Here is a 20,820-nt window from a genome sequence, read left to right as displayed (position 1 = left end):
AAGTATTTACTGGCATAAATATATTAACTCTATACAGGAACTGCGATCCAGCCCTTCAGAGACCTCCCAGTGGAGTCTGGCAACCTCCATTTACAACTAGCGCTGATGTTACTGGTCATGTGCACTTGGACAAAGTACTTAGCCTTCAAAATCTTGGTTTCCTTATTTGCAGGGCAGGTAAGAGTCTATCTCCCTTATAGGTTTGATGTGAAGAGTAAATGAGATCATATACATAAGGTGAAGATTTGGGGAATATTTTCTGTTCCTAAGTTCAATGAAGCAAAAAGCAAAAAGTTGGACTGTTGAAAATATTCTCATAATTTACTTAACAGATATGGGTCTTAGATGGAAATCATTTAAATACATACAAAAGTGTAAGGTTTTGGGTCACCCGGAAGGCTCAGTCAAAAGAGCACATGACTCTTGACCTTGGAGGTGTAAGTTAGAGCCCCATGTAGGATGTAGAGATTGCTTAAAAATAAAACTTAAAAACAAACAAACAAGTCTAAGGTCTTGAATTTAAAGGTCCTAGGACTCTTTCTAACTCTCAAAAATATTTGTGATTTAAATAAACAATTAAAGTGACGTCATATAAAGCTATGAAATGGGTAGCTATTTTCCAGATATACTCTTGATGAGCTTTCTAAAGAGAAAATGTCTTTCTGTAATAAAACTTTCCTGTAACTTAAAAATGAAATTAAGGTCAAGTATTGGCTTTTCTGGAGAGAAACCTCACATAAGTTTTTAAAAGCCCCAAGTATTAGCCAATTTAAAAACACTGAATTCATTTAAAATGTGCATTTTAAACATCAATTTGCATCACAGTGTAAAATGTTTCTTGTTTTAAACCTTTAAAAATTTGATTTTTGTTCTAGCTTTGCAAATCTAATTCATTGTATAGTTTTGATATTGAAGAAATTTTAATGTTCAAGATAGAGTAGAATCAATTGGGAAATGAATTTCTAAGAATGGCTTAAAAATATTGTTTAGATGGGGCGCCTGGGTGGCTTAGTCGGTTAAGCGTCCGACTTTCGCTCAGGTCATGATCTCGCGGTTCGTAGGTTCGAGCCCCGCGTCGGGCTCTGTGCTGACTGCCAGCTCAGAGCCTGGAGCCTGTTTCAGTCTGTGACTCCCTCTCTCTCTGACCCTCCCCTGCTCATGCTGTCTCTCTCTCTCTCTCCTAGAAATAAATAAAAAACATTAAAAAAATTAAAAAAAAAATATTGTTTAGATCTAGAGAAAGACCGNACCCTCCCCTGCTCATGCTGTCTCTCTCTCTCTCTCCTAGAAATAAATAAAAAACATTAAAAAAAATTAAAAAAAAAATATTGTTTAGATCTAGAGAAAGACCATGTCAAAATGTTACTTATTTGGAGAAAAGAGACTTCATAGAATGGGACAAAATTCAATGATTTCAGAATGAAGATAAACAAAGAAAACTAGTTTGTTACTAAGAAAGCGTGCAGTATCAGAATCTTCAAATAGATTCTTGTGTCTGATTCCTCTACTTGACTATAATTTGGACTTCTATTTGGAGGGCACTTTTATGATCACCCCCACCCCATCTCATGTCTGGGCACAGTAAAGATGTTTTATTAATCTATTTGTGGACATAACTGGAGTCTTATTTGTCAATAGGACAAAAAAGAGAAGGACGGGGCTTTGAGTAAAACCAACTTTTCCTGGTTTTTGCCTCAGTTGTTATTTTTGTCTTCAGTAGTTGAGTTATAAAAATAACCCTTTATTTTTCATATGAGATCTCGGCAGATGTTTAGCTTCCTTGACACATTTCATTTGTCTTGATTTAAAATCTTTCTGCAACTTGTTGAAATTCTTTGTGATTAAAACTAAAATCAGAGAATCAGTAAGCATCTCAAAACTATGTGCTGAAATTGCAGAGAGATGAGTATTTTTATTTTTTAATTATCAAGTGCATTCACAAGACAGAAAAGACTAGCTTCTACAAGGGGGACCCTAGCTGCCTGGGCCGGAGCTGTATGTGGAGTCACAGATGTGTCCACCTGGGACACTGGGGGCTCTGTGCCACCAGAAGAGACTTCTGTGCTGATCGCTGAGGGAATTTGGCGGTCATCGGTGCCACTCCCCACCTTCAAAAATGCTCCCCCCTATTAAGTTCTACACAGCAGGGGGGTGTTTACCAATTTTCACGCCTCAACGACATGTGCAGGGATAAGAGCCACACATATTTTAACTAGAAGATATTTTATATCGGGTATACATCTGGGCAAATTTTACACCTCAATGCTCAACACTGTTTTTCTCACTTCTTATTTTAATGGAATCAATGGTCTGATTTGGTAAATAAATTTTCTGGCATTATATTAGTTTTGACCTTTGTGGGATCAAATATTTATTGACAGACTTATAATCACATAGTTGAGAAAGGAGAAGAATCAAGAAACAAAACAAAGAAATGAACTTTTCTAATATAATATCTCACTTTAAAATACATAGTCACATGGTAATGACACCGTTGTTTTGGAACTCAGGAAATAAATAATGCAATGTAATAATATAAGAACAAATGTTAAGACTAAAATAAATATTAAACAATGTTAAGTCTACAAATTACCTATATGCTTAAATATGAAATGCTCGTTTTAAAAAGTAATTTGAAACACTGCTGCCAAGGTCGCCAAAAGCCATCTTTAGTTTGTATGTATCAAGTTACATACATGACTCATTCAAAACAAACAACTTTGTTCTCTTTTAATGTCTTTCTTACTGGGACCATTTTGAATACACAATATTCTGAAGCTATTCTCTCTTAAATAAAGTTAAATTTCAAAAGTATATACTTCATATTCTGAACATAACATCACACATATAATCACAATACAGATATAAGAATATTAAATGACTGCTTAATGGACATCCTAACAGTGCAAACACTTACCCGTCATGTTGGCTGAGTAGCAATTATGTTTTTCCTTTATTGGTTTTCCAATAGTGGGAATGTAATTCTGATGCAATAACTTCTACATACCAGGACCAATGCTTTGATCAACAACAATTACAATGGTTTAAAAATAATGAAGGTCAAAAGGCCACATTTATTTTTCTACTCAGACCTCACTTCTGATTTTTCTAGATTCTTTCATAAGGACAAAAAGTAGCGGGTCCCTCCTTCCTTCCTTAGTATTTGGAAGTTCTTCACTCTGAAGAGAAATTCTGTTTGGTTTAATTTGTCATTTCATTTCTGTGTATTTCGTTGTCTCATCATTCTTCTTCAATTCTTTTCTAGGAGAAAAGTACACAAAAAGTACTAAATGAACTTAAACAATGTCTTTTGGCCGCCACCGAATCTCAGTGTGCCCTGGGCAACAACATGGATAATACACACTGTGTAACACACACACACACACACACACACACACACACTCCTAGTGTGCTTCTTGAACACACTGTTAACACTCCTGGCACCGTTAGCGGTCATGTAAGGGCTGCTCGAACACTGACAAGCAAAGAAACACAAAGAAACACACTTCTCAATTACAGACACTGAANGTTAACACTCCTGGCACCGTTAGCGGTCATGTAAGGGCTGCTCGAACACTGACAAGCAAACAAGAAACACACTTCTCAATTACAGACACTGAGCACTCCAAACCTGGGTAACGTCCAGAAATGAAGAGCAGGCAATCAGAATTCGGAAAGTTCTTCATTCACTGGGGAAAAAATGTCATGGATGCTGTTCCAATGTTAGTAAATGGAAAGGATATAGGCCAACTTATTAAACAGCATTTCTTCATTTAGTCAATGACTGTGTCTATTTTCACAAGTGGGTTAACTTTTACATTGTTTTTGAATAAAACCAAAAAATAGTGTGGGTCATTTTTAACAAAGGTAGTGATGGTTCATTATACATCTAGATGCCACTCTGAAATAAATCAAATTATGTCACTAATAAAAATCAAGAATCAATACATGGTTGAAACAAGGAGCTTCTGAGAGACCATATAGGAAGTATACAAAAACTAAGGGGGAAGATAAGCTGTCGTGTTGAACCTGACACACTTTACTGCGACTATTCCTATGCCACTGGTGAGTATCTGGAAGCAGATAAAAACGTTGCTGTCCTTCTCTGAACAGAAAGGGCTTCATGCTTGATTGCTCGGCAATCAAGCCACCTAAGGCAAATGCCACCTAAGAATGGCGACAATCTGGCTATGGTGGTGGTCAGTTCTACCAAGCACTCCTGGGAAAGTAGAGGCTCAGGCATCGTTGCATGAAAGGGCAGGCTAACCATTTCCTAAGGTCCTTCCCTGGTAGCACAGGAGATGTAGGCAACATCTGCGCTTTTAGGGACAGGCTCAATCTTAAATAAATAGTTAAACTATCTTTTTTGATCTCTTTTTTTGATGAAAGACATTTATGCACGAGGGGGAAAAAACTCCTTTGTCAGTCCGTGTTTCCGGACTTTAAATCTATTGAATAGAGCCAGCACAGATAAGGTGGTGTTATATGCACAAGTCCAAAAATGTCTCAAGTGAGGATCACAAAAGCAAAGGAAGTAGAGTCTAAAAGGGCACAGGGTTGTGCCAAGGTACAGTCTCACTCGGGGCCAGAAAGGGGTGTCATTCATTTCTGTCCCTGTGTGTATACATGGAAAGCACACAAAACGTGTTCCAAAGTAGGATCCGATAAAAATGGGAAAGAAAGCACTAAAGGCTCAAATGGATGCTGGGCACCAAGGGCCTGAGAAACCCTACAAACATCTGCAAGGGGCCGTGAGGAAGGTAAAAGGATCTTAGAAGAACAACAAGGCAAAACAGAGTCAGAGGAGGAGTTTATAAAAGTGGTAACAAAAACAAAGAAGAAAAACAGAAAAGGGAAGGGAGAGAAGAGCAGCTGGAAGTGAGTGGGCTGGATCCTGCACGTGCAGAGGATGTAGGACAAGTGACATTCATCAGGTGGAGACTACACTGTGAGAAGTCAACACAGAAGCCAGAGGACCCTCCGGAGAGGGAACCCTCCAGAGAAATGTAACTAGAACAAGCTGAAGCAGGCCGTGTAGATAACATCTCTAAGGGAAGTGAACCAGACTAAGAAGAGGAAGGAGCCGTGGACACAGAATGGCAGAGACCGCTCATGAGAGGGAGGAAAGGGACAGAATACCCGCGAAGCAGAAACATGCAGTGCACACCTCGGCGACGGGAGCAGGAGAGGCGTGCGAGTGATTAGCTGTGGCTGTGGATGGAGACGTGCTGAGGGAAGAGATGTCAGCCAACCGAAAGACCCCACAGCGAATCCAAATGTGGTCTTTCTCTGAGATGTCTCCTCAAAATGTAGCCCCTAAGCCAACACAGTAACAGAATAACAAACTGAGGGCCTTCTTCGATCAATGCAAATCAGATGAAGAAAGAAAAATCTGCATAACAAGATTCTGAAAATGGATATGAAACTGGATTAATGTTTGTATGTATGTCACGTATGAAAAATAAGACGCATAAAAATATTGGGCCCTACTGTGCAAGAAGTTCAATCCAGTAAAGATTCCCTGAAGGCTTACTACTTGGCTAGACACCAGGTTAAGTACTGGAGAGAACAGAGGCGGGCACAGGAGAGCCTGTCTGCAAGCGCTTGCCATCTAACCAGAGTTAACGGAGCACTGTGTAACAAACAGCCCCAAACTTGGAGCCAGAAGATCAAGTCCTAGTTCAGGCAACTTGACAACTGTGACTCTGAAGCTCTGGTTTCTTTAGATGTAGAATGGGCTATATTAGAAAATTCCTAAAATCACTTCATTTTAAAAGAAACAACTCAGTAGTAGATACCAATATATGTTGAGTAGAAAAATTAGTAAATACACAAGGTGTAAATGAGAGAAAAAAAATCACAATACCACTACTCAGAAATAACTACTGACTTTTTAAAATGTATATTGTTCAGTATTTGATTATGTAGCTGACTATTGAATAACACAGGTTTGCACGGCATGAGTCCACTTAGACCCAAGATTTTTTCGATGAATATGTTGGAAAAGTTTTCAGAGGTTTGTGACAATTTGAAAATACCTGCAGACCTTGTCGCCTAGAAATATTGAAAAAAAATTAAGAAAAAGGTATGTCATAAATGTATAAAATATATCTAGATACTAATCTCTTTTATCACATAGGATATACAGAAATATATATGCCTGAGCATCTCATCTCTCCAGTAAATTGTGTATTTTAGTAAAAAGTGATGTCTCACAGTTCTTGTGTGCTTTTCACTGTGTTTGGTGCAAAGCTGTAAATCTTGAATAACACCATGGGATCCAGACAATGTGTCACCAGTGACGCTGGAAGTGATCCCAAGAAGCAGAGCAAAGTCATGACATTACAAGAAAAACCTGAATTGCTTGATATGTACCATAGACTGAGGTCTGAAGCTGTGGTTGTCCACCAGTTTTCAAGGTAAATGAATGCAGTATAAGGACCATTGTGAAAAAGAAAAAGAAGGGACTCCTGGGTGTCTCTGTTGGTTAAGCATTTGACTCTTGATTTCCACCCAGGTCAAGATCTCAGTTTGTGAGATTGCGCCCCCTGTTGGGCTCTGACTGCACAGAGCCTGCTTGGCATTCTCTCTCCTGGCTCACTCATGTATGCGTGCACTCTCTCTCAAAATAAATAAAATTAAAAAAAAATCTTTAAAAAAAGGAAAAGGAAATTCATGACGCCGATGATTACAGCTACACCAGCTGGCATGAAAACCTTGTGCATTTTGCAAATTATCTTTTTTTTTTAATGTTTATTTATTTTTGAGATAAAGAGTGCAAGCAGGGGAGGAGCAGAGAGAGAAAGAGACAGAATCTGAAGCAGGCTCCAGGCTCTGAGCTGTCAACACAGAGCCTGACATGGGTCTCAAACTCATGAGCACAAGATCATGACCTGAGCCAAGTTGGATGCTTAACTGACTGAGCCACCCAGGCACCCCTGCAAAGTATCTTTTTATCTTATATTGAAAAATGTCACTTTTCTGTGTGTAGGACTGATATAGGAGAAAGACTTACTTATAGACTTTAAGAAAATGCTTTAAGAAAATGAAAGTCATCATATGATACCTTAAAGCAAAAGGAAGGTGAAGGATCCAAAGTTGGAGAATTTAATGCTGGCAAAGGATGGTTTGATAATTTTAGAAAAAGATTTGGCTTTAAAAAGTCAAAATAACAGCAGAAGCAATTCTGCACACCAAGAGTCAGCTGATGAGTTCCCAGACCCTAGTAATAAAATCACCGAGAAGCAAGGATATCTGTTTGAACAGATTTTTAATGCAGACGAAAGTGCTCTATTCTGGAAATGAATGCCACAAAGGACCATTCGTAAGGAAGAGAAGCAAGCACCAGGATTTAAGTATGGCAGGAAGGGGTATGCTAATTCTATTGTTTTATGTAAATGCAGTGGGGTTTATGATTAGGACTACCCTTATTTATAGAGCTGCTGACCACAAAGCCTTTTAGCCTTTTAGGAAAAAGGTAAAGACTAACTGCCAGTCCTCTGATTGTACAACATGAAGGCCTGACAAACGAGGACCCTTTTCTTGGACTGGTTCCATGGATGCTCTGTCCCTGAAGTCAGAAAGTACCTTGCCAGTAAGGGATGGCCTTTTAAAGTTCTTTTGACACCGGACAATGGCCCTGGCCACCCAGAACCCCATGGGTTCAACACTGAAGGCTCTGAAGTGGTCTACCTGCTTCCAAGGACATCTCTAATTGAGCCTCTAGGTCAAGGGGGTCATAGGAACCTTTAGGCCCCATGACACACATGATACGGGAAGGATTGTCCATGCTATGGAAGAGAACCCCGACAGAGAGAATATCATGAAAATCTGGAAGGAAGACGCCATCATTGTTACAGAAAAAGCTGTGAGAGCCATCAGGCCCAAAACAACAGATTCGTGCTGGGGAAAACTGTATCCAGATGTTGCGCATGACTTAATGGGGTTTATGCAGAGCCAATCAAGGGAATCATGAAAGAGACTGTAGATAAGACAAGAGAATTGGGAGGGCAAGATATAGATCTTAGAGCAATTCAAGAATTAATAGACACCACACCAGAGGAATGAACAGACAGAAATGAAGGCTTCCAAACCAGTGCCAGATGATGAGGAAGATGTAGAAAAAGCAGTTCCAGAAAACAAAACTGACATGAGACAGTAGCCCGTCCAACAGAAGGGTTCTGAATATCCAAGATGGCTTTGACTTCTTGTACAACTGGGACCCTTCTATGATGTGGGCAATGACACTAAAGCAAATGGTGGAATAAAGGGTTGGTGCCATACAGAAAGAATTATAGAGAAATGAAAGAACAAAAAAGTCAGAGATTAAAATGCATTTCTGTAAAGTTACACTGAATGTGCCTGCCTCTCCCGCCTCCTTTTCTACCCTTGCCTGCCCTGAGACAGCAAGACCTTCTGACCCCCTTCTCCTCAGCCTATTCTACTGAAGATGACAAGGATGAAGGCCTTCATGATGGTCCACTTCCATTTAATTAGTAGATAATCATGCCGTACAGCCAACAAACTTTTTTTTTAATGTTTATTTATTTTTGAGAGAGAGAGAGAGAGAGAGACAGCATGAGCAGGGGAGGGTCAGAGAGAGAGGGAGACACAGAATCTGAAGCAGGCTCCAGGCTCTGAGCTGTCAGCACAAAGCCCCGTGTGGGGGCTCGAACTCATGGACCATGAGATCATGACCTGAGCTGAAGCCAGATGCTTAACCGACTGAGCCACCCAGGCACCCCAAGAAACTTATGTGTATGGGTGTGTATAGTTTGTGCAAAAATCTAATTAACTGTCGTCGTCGTCATCATCATCATCATCATCATCATCATCAACATCACCTAAGTATTCACTGTGTAGAACATTAAGTGCAACACTTGTATGGAAGTGGACAGACTATCTTTATGTAGGGAGTTATGTGTAATGTAATAAAATTAATAATGTGTTAGTTTTCTTCCTTTCTAAAACTCTGCTTTCAAAGAATTACATTACAGTACACTATGCCTCTCTCTCCCCTAGCAAAACTGCTTATCAGCCTTTCATCACACGAGCTGTTTTGAAAAAAAGTAACAGTGCTTCCAATTGGTATTGTGAATAGAAATATAATACTGTATGCCATAACAATTCCTTTGTTACAGAGGCCAGGAGACTGTGAAGCAATTACAATGATTACACTAGGCTCCCGTAAAGCAATCTGCTGCGTCTCTGTTATCAATGCATGAATAGTTACACCTTCAAATGAATATGAATTTTCACATTATCTTTCCATTTTGATGTCAGTGTTAGTAATATCCACAACACTGGCAGTGTTTTATATCATATAAGACAATAATAATGTGCGTATGGACAGACAATCCATCTTGTAAACAGACAATGTAAATTGACCATATTGGTAAATAATATAAAAGTATTTTCTGTTCTGTATGATTTTCCTAGTAATGTTTTTGTTTCTCCAGCTTACTTTATTGTAAGAGAACACTACATAATACATGTAACATACAAAATATGTGTTAATTGACTATGTTATCAGTATTCTGGTCAACAGTAGGCTGTTATTGTTTGGGAGAACCAAAGTTACACATGGCTTTTCAACTGCATAAAGCAGGGATTGGTACTCCAAACCCCTGCGCTGTTCAAGAGTCAATTGAGTATGTTGTATACAAACTACTTTATAATCACCTTTCTTTTACTTAAACATTTATCATAAACATATTTCCATGTCTATGAACATACTTCTATAATGTAACAAAAAATGTCACATGGTATTCCCTTATATAAATTGTTTTTAATTTAATCAGCTCTATATTCATAGAAATTCAATTTTTTCTTCCTATTTTTAAAACATTGCTTGAAGGGACAGCCTTTAATCTGCCCATGTATACTTGAATATTTTCTCAGAAATAGGAAAATAGTTCCTAGAACTAAAACTGTCGGATCAAAGGACATGAACAGTTTGAAAATTTAAAAAGAAAATAGGATCACCAAGCTATCCCCCACAAAGAATGGATCGGTATTATGCAATTACCAGCAGTGTAGGAGGAAACTCAGTCCCCCAATCGGTTTTATAAGTTTGAAACTTGTTGCCTTTTATGAGGGGGAAAAAGACTGTATCATTTATTAATTTTTGTTATCTGATCACTGGAAGGTAGACACTTTTCATAAATTCGTTTTCTTTAAGAATGTCTTTTGAATGTCCTTTGCCAATTTTTCTTTCCTTTGGTGATTTTTAAGAATTTTAAAAAATATGTGAAAGGTATTCATTCTTTATCTGTCACATATCTTGTGAAGTCCTTCCTCATCCTGGGTTATTATATGTTTTTAGATTTTGCTGTAAATCATTTTGAAATTCTTATTATTAAAATTTGTTTTCAAATGTTTTCCGATTCTGTTATCAATGATAAAAAGTCATTTAAAAAAATTTAATGTTTAATTTTGAAGGATAGAGAGACAGAACATGAGTTGGGGGAGGGGCAGAGAGAAAGGGCGATAGCAGGCTCCAGGCTCCAAGCTGTCAGCACAAAGCCCAATGTGAGGCTCAAACCCATGAACCATGAGATCATGACCTAAGCAGCAGTCGGAAGCTCAACTGACTGAGCCACCCAGGTGCCCCCAAAAGTCATTTCTTAACCCAAGATTATATAACTATTCATCTATATGCTTTTGGTATACGGAGATTTAAGTTTTTTATAATTAAAGTCTCAAAATACTTATGAAAACTTTGAATCTGGTTCCCCCAAGTGACAAATTCACAAAAGTGGACACATTTCACTTTTAGCAGATAAACTTCACCAGTGTCTAATGGAGAAAACATAGGTCCCTTCTTCAGAAAGGTCTTCCTGCCCTTCCTACATTCCATCCCCCACAAGGAAACACATTTAACACATTTGTCTCACTAGCCTGTCTCAGTAGAAAAGTGACCCCTCCTTGTTTCAAATTCTAATCTATTTCCTCTGGTCTCCAGGGATTATTCACCTATCCTTTATCTTGAATGGCTCCTCTCCTGGGGTCTTTCCTTTCAGTTGGTAACTCTTTTCTTCATTCTCCTCTCTACGAAGATCTCTAAATCCAGTGTTTTCCACTGGTTATTGCCCAGCCTTCTCTTTCATTTGAAGTATAGCTTCCTGGAAAAAGTCTATTCTGATTATCTTTTCCCTCTGCACTGGGGACCATCTGATTCATGCTTCAAGGACTCTCATCAAAACGATCTTCTTGGAGGTCATAAATGGCCTCCGGACAGCAGATCCCAAAAGGGCACTTTTCAGTCCTTATTTTACTTCTCCTCCCTTTGGCATCTGTCATTGTTTATTTATTTTTAATTCCTGTACAATTAACATACAATATTATGTGAGTTTCAGGTGTACAACACATGGATTCAACAATGCTATACATTATTCAGTGATCACGATGAGTGTAGTCACCCGCCTCCCGTTACCAAAAATGGTATCACAATATTATCAACTATATTCCCTAAGCTGTACTTTTCATCTCCATGACTTATTTGGCATTTGTCATGGTTGACCTTCCCTGAGTCTTTCCCTGACTCTATGCTAACTTTCTCCTGGTTTGCCTCTTACCTCTATTAGGGTGACTTTTTGACTGGTTTGCTCATTCTTCTTTCCCTGCATATCCATTATGTGTTCTCGGTCCTCACGGCTCTGCTCTTTGCCCACTTCAGAACTACAGGAAGGAAAGATGAGAAATAGAAGCCTGTAAGAAGACTGCTGTAATAGCCCACATGAGGCTCTGATTTAGGGCAGGAGCAGTGGGAACAGAGGGGAGATTGATGGATGGATGTGAGAGAAAAACATCAGGGAGTTGCTTAAAATAATGTAGAGACATGAATCTTAACTGGTTGGGGTCCTTCTCTATGACAATAAAGGGACAGAATAAAATAAATTTTACTTCTCTCAGAAAAATATTAGATGCTCAGGAAAATCCAGAAAACTTTTTATCAAATTAGATGGAAATAAAAACCGTGCGTGTATGTGTAAAAATAACTGGAGATTCCTTAATGACAAAAAGGAGTGAAGGAAATTTATGCATAAGAAAGGTGTGATATGATCCAGGAATTCCTCTACTGGGTGTTTACCCAAGAGAGCGAAAACACTAATTTGAAGAGATACTTACCTCTGTGTTGACTGCAGCATTATTTACAATAGCCAAGATACTGAAGCCACCCAGGTGTCCACTGACAGATGAATGGATAAAGAAGATGTGGTATATCTATACAATGGAACATTATTCAGCCATAAAAAGGAACAAGATCTTTTCATTTGTGAAACATGGATGGACCTAAAGAGTATTATGCTAATTAAGTCAAAGACAGATACCATATGATTTTACGTGTGGAATATAAAACAAAACAAGTCAATAAACAACAAAAGGCTGAATCAGACCTATAAATACAGAGAACTGATGGTTGCCAGAGTAGATGGGAGTGGGGGGATGAGCAAAATGGGTGAAGGGGAGTGGGAGATCTAGGTTTTCAGTTATGGAATGAACAATCATAGGAATAAAGGGTACAGAACAGAGAATATAGTCAATGAGACTATAATAGCCTTGCGTGGTGAGAGATGGTAGCTACCCTTGTGGTGAGCACAGTATAATGAAAAGACTATGTTGTACACCGGAAACTAATGAAGCATTGCCTCTCAACTACACTACAAAAAAAGCTGTGATAGTCTGACCTGTGGGATGTGGAATTCAGCTTTTCAAATGGCTCAACAGTAAGAGTAAAATATAAAACAAATACTTTGTGAATAAGTGCATAGTACTGTAAATAATGTTAGGAGAAAAGAAACTATAAAATCAATGAAAAAAGGGAAATTTAAAAAGTGGAAGACAGTGTCTCCTTTCTAGTATGTCTGGGAATGGTAGAAGAGTTCGATACAGATGCAAGAATTTCAGAATCAAGTAAATACATAGGATTGAATACAGATTACTATGAACAATGTTCTCTCAAAATCACAGGCTGAAGGGGTGCCTGGGTGGCTCAGTCGGTTAAGAGTCCAATTTCGGCTCAGATCATGACATCACAGTTCATGAGTTTGAGCCCCACATTGGGCTCTACGCTGACAGCTCGGAGCCTGGAGCCTGCTTCAGATTCTGTGTTTCCCCTTCTCCTTGCCCCTTCCCCACTCAAGCTCTGTGTCAAATATAAAAATAAACATTAAAAACTTAAAAAATTAAAACAAAATTCACATGCTGAAGTCCTGATTCCAAAATAGAAGCAAGGGCCTATAAGGAAGTTAATTAAGGTTAAATAAGGGAATTAGGGTGAGGCTCTAATCTACAGAACAGAATTGGTGGCCTTCATTAGAAGAGGAAGAGACACCACAGAGCTCTTTCTCTCCACACTCGCACAGAGGAAAGGCCATGTAAGGACACAGCAAGAAGGTGGCCACCCGCAAGCTGGGAAGAGAGGCTTCACCAAAAATCAACCCTGCTGCAACCTTGATTTTGAACTTTCAGCCTCCAGAACTGTGAAAGAAAAAAATTCTGTTGCTTAAGCAACCCAGCCTGTGGTGCTGTTATGACAGCTAGAGAAGATGGTGTAGAGATATAAGGGTGAATAAAATAGATGGCTGAGAAGAAGGTCAGAAATTAAAAAGATGGAAAAAAAAGTATATTTAGAAGGGAGGAGAGTGATGAGAGAAAGGAAAGGCTGAGCTCTAAAAAAATATGCTATGATAATTTTTACAATCTCTCTCCAGGGAATCTATTCTCGGGCATTAAAGTAGAAAGTCAGGTGTCTGTGGAGACTGGGGTGGGTAATGTGGTGAATGAGAGAAGCAAGCTAGGGGTAATAATAACCTGGTGAACTGGAGAGTGGATGAACCGCGCAGGAGAGGCCATCCGCTGCCTCAGCTCCAGCGCTGGATGCCATGGAAGACTGTGGAACTGTGGTCCAAAATTTCAGATAAATTTCAAGAGGAGTCCAAAGTCTGCATTTATTTATGTGAATTTTTTCTTTTTTTTGTATTTGGGCAACTGAAAATTACACACATGTGCACATACACAGTAGCTCCAACCACAGATACCAGGACTGCATCTTGCTGGCAGGCCCTAGTTTTTGACCTCTGCTCTGGCCACAGAGTACCTGCTGGCTTAGGTACCTCAGACACTTTCATACTTTAGCTCCCGATGCCCTAACTTCTAGGTCCTTCTCTTTTTGTTCACCTTGTCTTGATATGGTCTTTAGGACTTACATGCTTTCTTACATCTTTGACTTTTGGGAAAATCAGACTTGTGATCCTCTCCACCTTTACTCTCTTACAATGTATATACAATCTAACAGAAAATTACCTTGAAAATGCATACAACGTCTGGACTTCTGCTTGCAGTCATGATGGGGTGACAGGGACCAGATATACTGTTTGCCTAAAACCACCACCACCAAAAAACAAACTCCACAATAAACTGGATAAAATATGTGAAACAACATTTTTCAAGACAATGAATCACTGGCAACAAAGGACACGATACCCAAGAGATGGAGAATAAATGAGATGAGCCCTACGGTCACCCAGCTCACCGCCTGGAGAGTTTCCAGGCCACAGCACAGGGAGATGAGGCCTGCACGAGTCCTGGTGGACTTCCTGACAGCTGAGGGTCTGCGGAGATGGAGATGGCCAGAGTTCACAGAGTGCCAGAGAGGAGAAAGCTTCACAGTGAGAGAACGTGAACATCTGCAAAGGGTTCCCTTCAAGTATTCACAAGTCCTGGTGAATGCATGCATCAGAGGACATTTCCTGAGGCCAGAACAGGGCTTGTGCCTACCAGCCAGGCTGAGGACCTCACGACTCAGAGGCCTGCGTAGAGTACCCAGAGGGATTTGTGTCCATAGTGGGGAATAATGAATGGCTCTGGTCCCCCCTAGCAAATCTTAAAAGCAAGACCTGAGAAGATCAAACTGTTCTGAAGTACCATAACTGCATTCTAGAACAGACCTTAAGAATATTTATAGAAATATAGAAATATCTAGTAACCAAAAGGTAGAGATTTCAATGTGTGGCATCCAATAAAAGTTTATTGGGGGGTGGGCAAAGAAATAGAAAAATACAGCCCATTATGACGATAAAAATCGTGAAACTGGCTTAGAACTGACCCAGATGTTAGAGTTATCATTAAACAGTGTTAGAAAAAACATTAAAACAGTTATTATAACTATATTCCACTTGCTCAAAAGGTTAAGTAGACACATGGGAGATATCTATAAGACCCACAGAGAACTAGAGATAAAAACCAAAAGGCCTGAGGTGAGAAATATACTGGAAGGGATTAAGGTCAGATTAAGGTCAGATGATTAAGGTCAGGGAAAAGATCAGATAACTTGAAGACGCAGCAACAGAAACTATTAACAGAAATTAAATAGAAGCCACTGCAATAGAAAAGATGAAATACACTGGAAAAAAAAAAGAGAATTAAAAAAAAAAGCATCAGGGAGTGTGGGATACCTTCATGCAGCCTAATATATGTGTAATTGGAATCCTCAAAGAGGAGAGAAACAGATGCAGGAAACAACAAAAACAAAACTCAGATGAAAAAATGGCCCAAATGTTCCAAATTTGATGAAACCATAAACCTAAAGATATAACAAACCCCCAGCACAAGAAACATAAAGAAAATTATAAGGCATATCATAATCACATTGCTCAAAACCAGTGATAAAAAGAAATCTCACAAGTAGCCAAAGTGGGGGAAAACGTGCTATGCATGAGGAACACAGGGAAGCAGGAGTCTATTTCTTGTTGGGAAAAACTGCCAGGCAAGAAGGCAATGGAGCAGTATTTTTAAAGTACCAGAAAAAAAGTACAAAAATTTCAACACAGAATTGTATGCCAAATGGAAATTGCTTTCAAAAACAAAGATGAACTAGTCCTTTTCAGACATGTGAAAAGTAAAGGCATTCATTTTTAGCTAACCAACGTTACAAGAGATGCTGAAGGCAGGAGGAAGGGAGTCCTCCAGGTGTAAAAGAAAATGGTAACAGGTGAAAATATGGATCTACACAAAGGAATGAAAAAATACTTAGAAATGAAAACGAAATGGGCAAATATTAAGGTTTTCTTATTCAATCTCTTCAAAAGATGACATTCACAAAAATAACAACATAGTGAGGGGGTTATAACTAATATATATAAAATGTGTGACTACAGAAGCATGAAGGTCAGGAAGGAAGAAATGGAAATACACCATCTTAAAGCTCTAAACTCTAAAAAAAATCACTAAAAGAGCAAAACACAGCATTATGGATAATAAGCTAACGAAGAAAGATAAAATAGATAAAACATAATTAAAAAGAAGGCAGAAAAAGTTGAAAAGTGAGAAAAGAATTGAGATAAACAGAAAACAAAAAGCAGTACAATAGACTAAAACTCCTCCATATTAATAATCATATTAAATATGTTTGCCTAATTATCCTAATAAATAGGCAGAAATGGTCATATTGGATAAAAAGGGGATGAACTAAGCTGTATGCTGCCTATAAGGAGCATGCTTTAATTTTTGACCTATTTGCATTTTTGTATGTAAAGTATAAATTATTATATATATTATAATAATTTAAGGCTGGAGTGACTTTGTTAATATTAATTGAAGTAGATTTCACAACAAAGAATAGGACCAGAAATAAAATCATTTAATAAAAAGGATGTCAATCCCTTAAGAGGACGTAACAATCCCAAATGTATGGGCACCTAATACAGAGCTTCAAAATACATGACACAAAAAGTAACAGAGGTACAAGAATTAGAAAACAGGCCCACAATATTAGTTGAAGAGGTCAATACCCAACTCTCAACAATTAATAGAACAGGTAGACAGAAAATCAGTAAGGCTACACCAGACATAAACAACACTATCAGCCCACATGATCCAATTTATTTATAAAAGAACACTTTAGGTATACAAATGCAAGATACACATTCATTTCTCTTTTCTTTTTCTTTTCTTTAAAATGTAATTTATTGTTAAGTTGGCTAACACACAGTGTAGTCTTGGTTTTGGGGGTAGATTCCTGTGATCCATCACTTACATACAACACCCAGTGCTCAACCCAACAAGTGCCCTCAATGTCCATCACCCATTTTCTCCTCGCCCCCACCTCCCCCATGAACCCTTAGTTTGTTCTCTATTTAAGAGTCTCTTATGGTTTGGGGTGCCTGGGTGACTCAGTCGGTTAAGCATCCAACTTCAGCTCAGGTCATGATCTCATGGTTCACTGGTTTGAGCCCCGCATCGGGCTCTGTGCTAACAGCTAGCTCAGAGACCGGAGCCTGCTTCAGATTCTGTGTCTCCCTCTCTCTCTGACCCTCCCCTGCTCATGTAGTCTCTATCTCTCTATCAAAAAAAATAGCTTAAAAAAAAAAAGGGTCTCTTATGGTTTTCCTCCCTCCATCTCTGTAACTGTTTTTTTCACTTTCCCTTCCCCCTGTTAAGTTTCTCAAGTTCCACATATGAGTGAAAACTATCATATCTGTATTTCTCTGATTGACTTATTTCACTTGGTATAATACCCTCCAGTTCCATCCATGTTGCTGCAAATGGCAGGATTTCATTCTTTCTCATTGGCAAGTAGTATTCCATTATATATATATGCCACATCTTCTTTATCTATTCATCACTTGATGGACATTTAGGCTCTTCCCATAAGATTTGGCTATTGTTGAAAGCATTGCTATAAACATTGGGGTACATGTACTCCTATTAATCAGCACTCCTGTATCCTATGGATAAATTCCTAGTAGTGCTATTGCTGGGTCATAGGGTAGTTCTATTTTTAATTTTTTGAGGAACTTCCACACTGTTTTCCAGAGGGGCTGTATCAGTTTGCATTCCCACCAACAGTGTAGGAGGGTGCCCGTTTCTCCACATCCTCGCCAGCATCTGTTGTTTCCTGAGTTGTTAATTTTAACCACTCTGACTGGTGTGAGGTGGTATCTTAGTGTGGTTTTGATCTGTATTTCCCTGATGATGAGTGATGTTGGGCATCCTTTCATGTGTCTGTTGGCCATCTGGATGTCTCCTTTGGAAAAGTGTCTATTCATGTCTTCTGCCCATTGCTTCACTGGATTTTCAGGTGTTGAGTTTGGTTAAGTTCTTCACAGATTTTGGATACTAACCCTTTATATGATATGTCATTTGCAAATATCTTTTCCCATTCCGTCCATTGACTTTTAGTTTGGTTGAATGTTTCCTTTGCAGTGAAGAAGTTTATCTTGATGAGGCCCCAATAGTTCATTTTTGCTTTTATTTCCCTTGCCTTCAGAGACATGTTGATTAAGAAATTGCTGCAGCTAAGGTCAAAGAGGTTGTTGCCTGTTTTCTCCTCTAGGGTTTTGATGGTTTCCTGTCTTACATTTTGGTTTTTCATCCATTTTGAGTTTATTTTTGTGTATGGTATGAGAAAGTGATCCAGTTTCATTCTTCTGCATGTTGCTGTTCAGTTCTCCCAGCATCATTTGCTAAAGAGACTATCTGTTTTCCAATGGATTCTCTTTCCTGCTTTGTCAAAGATGAGTTGGCCATACATTTTTTGGTCCAGTTCTGGGTTCTCTATTCTATTGGTCTATGTGTCTGTTTTTGTGCCAATACCATACTGTCTTGATGACTACAGCTTTGTAGTAGAGGCTAAAGTCTGGGTTTGTGATGCCTCCCCCTTTGGCTTTCTTTTTCAACATTACTTTCGCTATTTGGGGTCTTTTGTGGTTCCATACACATTTCAGGATTGTTTGTTCTAGCTTTGAGAAGAATGCTGGTGCAATTTTGACTGGGATTGCACTGAATGTGTAGATCGCTTTGGGTAGTACTGATATTTTAACAGTATTTGTTCTTCCGGTCCATGAGCATGGTCCATGGTCCATTTCTTTGAGTCTTCAATTTCCTTCATAAGTTTTCTATATAGTTTTTAGTATATAGATCTATTACACCTTTGGGTAGGTTTATTCCTAGGCATTTTATGGTTCTTGGTGCAACTGTAAATGGGATCAATTTCTTGATTTCTCTTTCTGTTGCTTCATTATTGGTGTACAGAAATGCAACCGATTTCTGTACATTGATTTTGTATTCTGCGACTTTGCTGAATTCATGTACCAGTTCTAGCAGCTTTCTGATGGAGTCTTTCAGATTTTCCATGTAGAGTATCATGTCATCTGTGAAAAGTAAAAGTCTGACTTTTTCTTTGCCAGTATGGATGGATGCCTTTTATTTCATTTTGTTATCTGATTGCTGAGGCTAGGACTTCCAACATGATGTTAAACAACAGTAGTGAGAGTGGGCATCCCTGACATGTTCCTGGTCTCAGGGGGAAGCTCTCAGTTGTTGGACTTATATACATGGCTTTTATGATGTCAAGATATGTTCTTTCTATCCCGACTTTCTTCAGGGTTTTTATTAAGAAAGCATGCTGTATTTTGTCAAATACTTTTTCTGCATCTATTGACTACACATTCTTTTCCAGGGCACAAAACACTTTTACCAAGAGAGACCATATTAAGAATCACAAAGTAGGGACCCCTGGGTAACTCAGCCGGTTGGGTGTCTGACTTTGGCTCAGGTCATAATCTCGTGGTTTGTGAGTTCAAGTCCCTCATCGGACTCTGTGCTGACAGCTCAGAGCCTGGAGCCTGCTTCGATTTCTGTGTCTCCCTCTCTCTCTGCCCTTTCCCCATCTCTCTCTCTCACACACAAAAATAAACATTAAAAATTTAAAAAAAATCACAAAATAATTCTCAGTAAATTTAAAAAGATATGGATCATACAGAATATGTTCTCTGACTACAATGGGATTAGAAATCAGTAACAGAAAGATCTCTGGGAAATTCTCTAAATATTGGGAATGAAATGACCCAGTTCCAAGTAACCCATAGGTCAAAGAAGAAATCCGAAGAAAAATTAAAAAGTGTTTTTGAAAGAAATGAAAATGAAACCACAACATATCAAAATTTGTGGAATGCCATTCAAGCAGTGCTTAGTGGGAAATTTATTGTACTAAATATTTATATTAGGAGAGAAGAAAGGTATTGAATCAATGCCCATAGTTTCCACTTTAAAAATCTAGAAAAAAGACAAATTAAATGTAAAATAAGCCAAATAAAGACCAGAGTGTAAATCAGTGACACAAAAAATAGTGAAACAATAAGGAGAAATCAATGAAACAAAAAGCTGATTCTTTGAGAAGATCTATACATTGATAAACCATTAGCAAGGTTGATGGAAATAAAAAAAAAAAAAAGAAATCTTCAACACCAGGGATTAGGGAGCTGCAACACTACTACAGATCCTATGAATACTGAAAAGATGAGGGAGTATTGTATGAGCAACATTATGTCAATCAGTTAAATCACTTGAGTGAAATGGACAAATTATTTGAAAGGAACAAACTATCAAAGTTTACAGAAGAAAAATAACCTTAATAGCTTTAATTCTACTAAATAAATTGAATTTATAGTTAACAAATCTTCCAAAAAAGAATATTCCAGGGCCAGTCAGCTTTACCTGTCAATTTACCCAACATCTGAAGAAGAAATAAGACAATGCCCACGAAAATGGTGGAGCTAAGGATTTCTGAATATTCTCTTCTCCAAATAGGCTAAGAGAAAACTGGCAAAAATGGCCAGAATCAGCATTTTCAGAATTCTAGAAATTAGTCAAAAGCTTGTGGCAACTGGGGAATGTTTATTCAAGAAAAATGGTTGAATCTTGGTTAATGCTGCAACATTTTAACTTGACCTAGTCCCATCCCCCACTGTTAGCTCTGTGGGGATCTTGAAGAACAGCCTGCAATTTATGGTCAAAGCCAGCAGTCCGGTAGCTCCT

General features: G+C 38.5%; 1 protein-coding gene across 4 annotated transcripts in view; it reads right to left on the bottom strand.

The window, feature by feature from the left end:
* Positions 1 to 3,043: 3,043 nt before the first annotated feature.
* The window catches only part of AHI1 (Abelson helper integration site 1), a 209,248-nt gene continuing 191,471 nt past the window's right edge, over positions 3,044 to 20,820 (bottom strand). For 2 of the 4 annotated variants that reach the window (XM_077776050.1, XM_077776053.1), the window contains 2 exons: positions 11,577 to 11,679; positions 3,044 to 3,261 (listed from right to left, as the gene is read on the bottom strand). In XM_077776050.1, the coding sequence (XP_077632176.1) occupies positions 3,241 to 3,261; positions 11,577 to 11,679 (124 nt within the window). In that variant the 3' untranslated portion in view covers positions 3,044 to 3,240. The remainder of the gene's footprint in view (positions 3,262 to 11,576; positions 11,680 to 20,820) is intronic. The other 2 variants (XM_077776051.1, XM_077776052.1) reach the window with 2 other exon arrangements.

Source organism: Crocuta crocuta, unplaced genomic scaffold (genome assembly GCF_008692635.1).
Source record: "Crocuta crocuta isolate KB4526 unplaced genomic scaffold, BGI_CrCroc_1.0 scaffold25, whole genome shotgun sequence".
Taxonomy (NCBI): domain Eukaryota; kingdom Metazoa; phylum Chordata; class Mammalia; order Carnivora; family Hyaenidae; genus Crocuta; species Crocuta crocuta.
The sequence above is the reverse complement of the archived record's forward strand: the minus strand, read 5'-3'. Positions and strand labels throughout refer to the sequence as shown.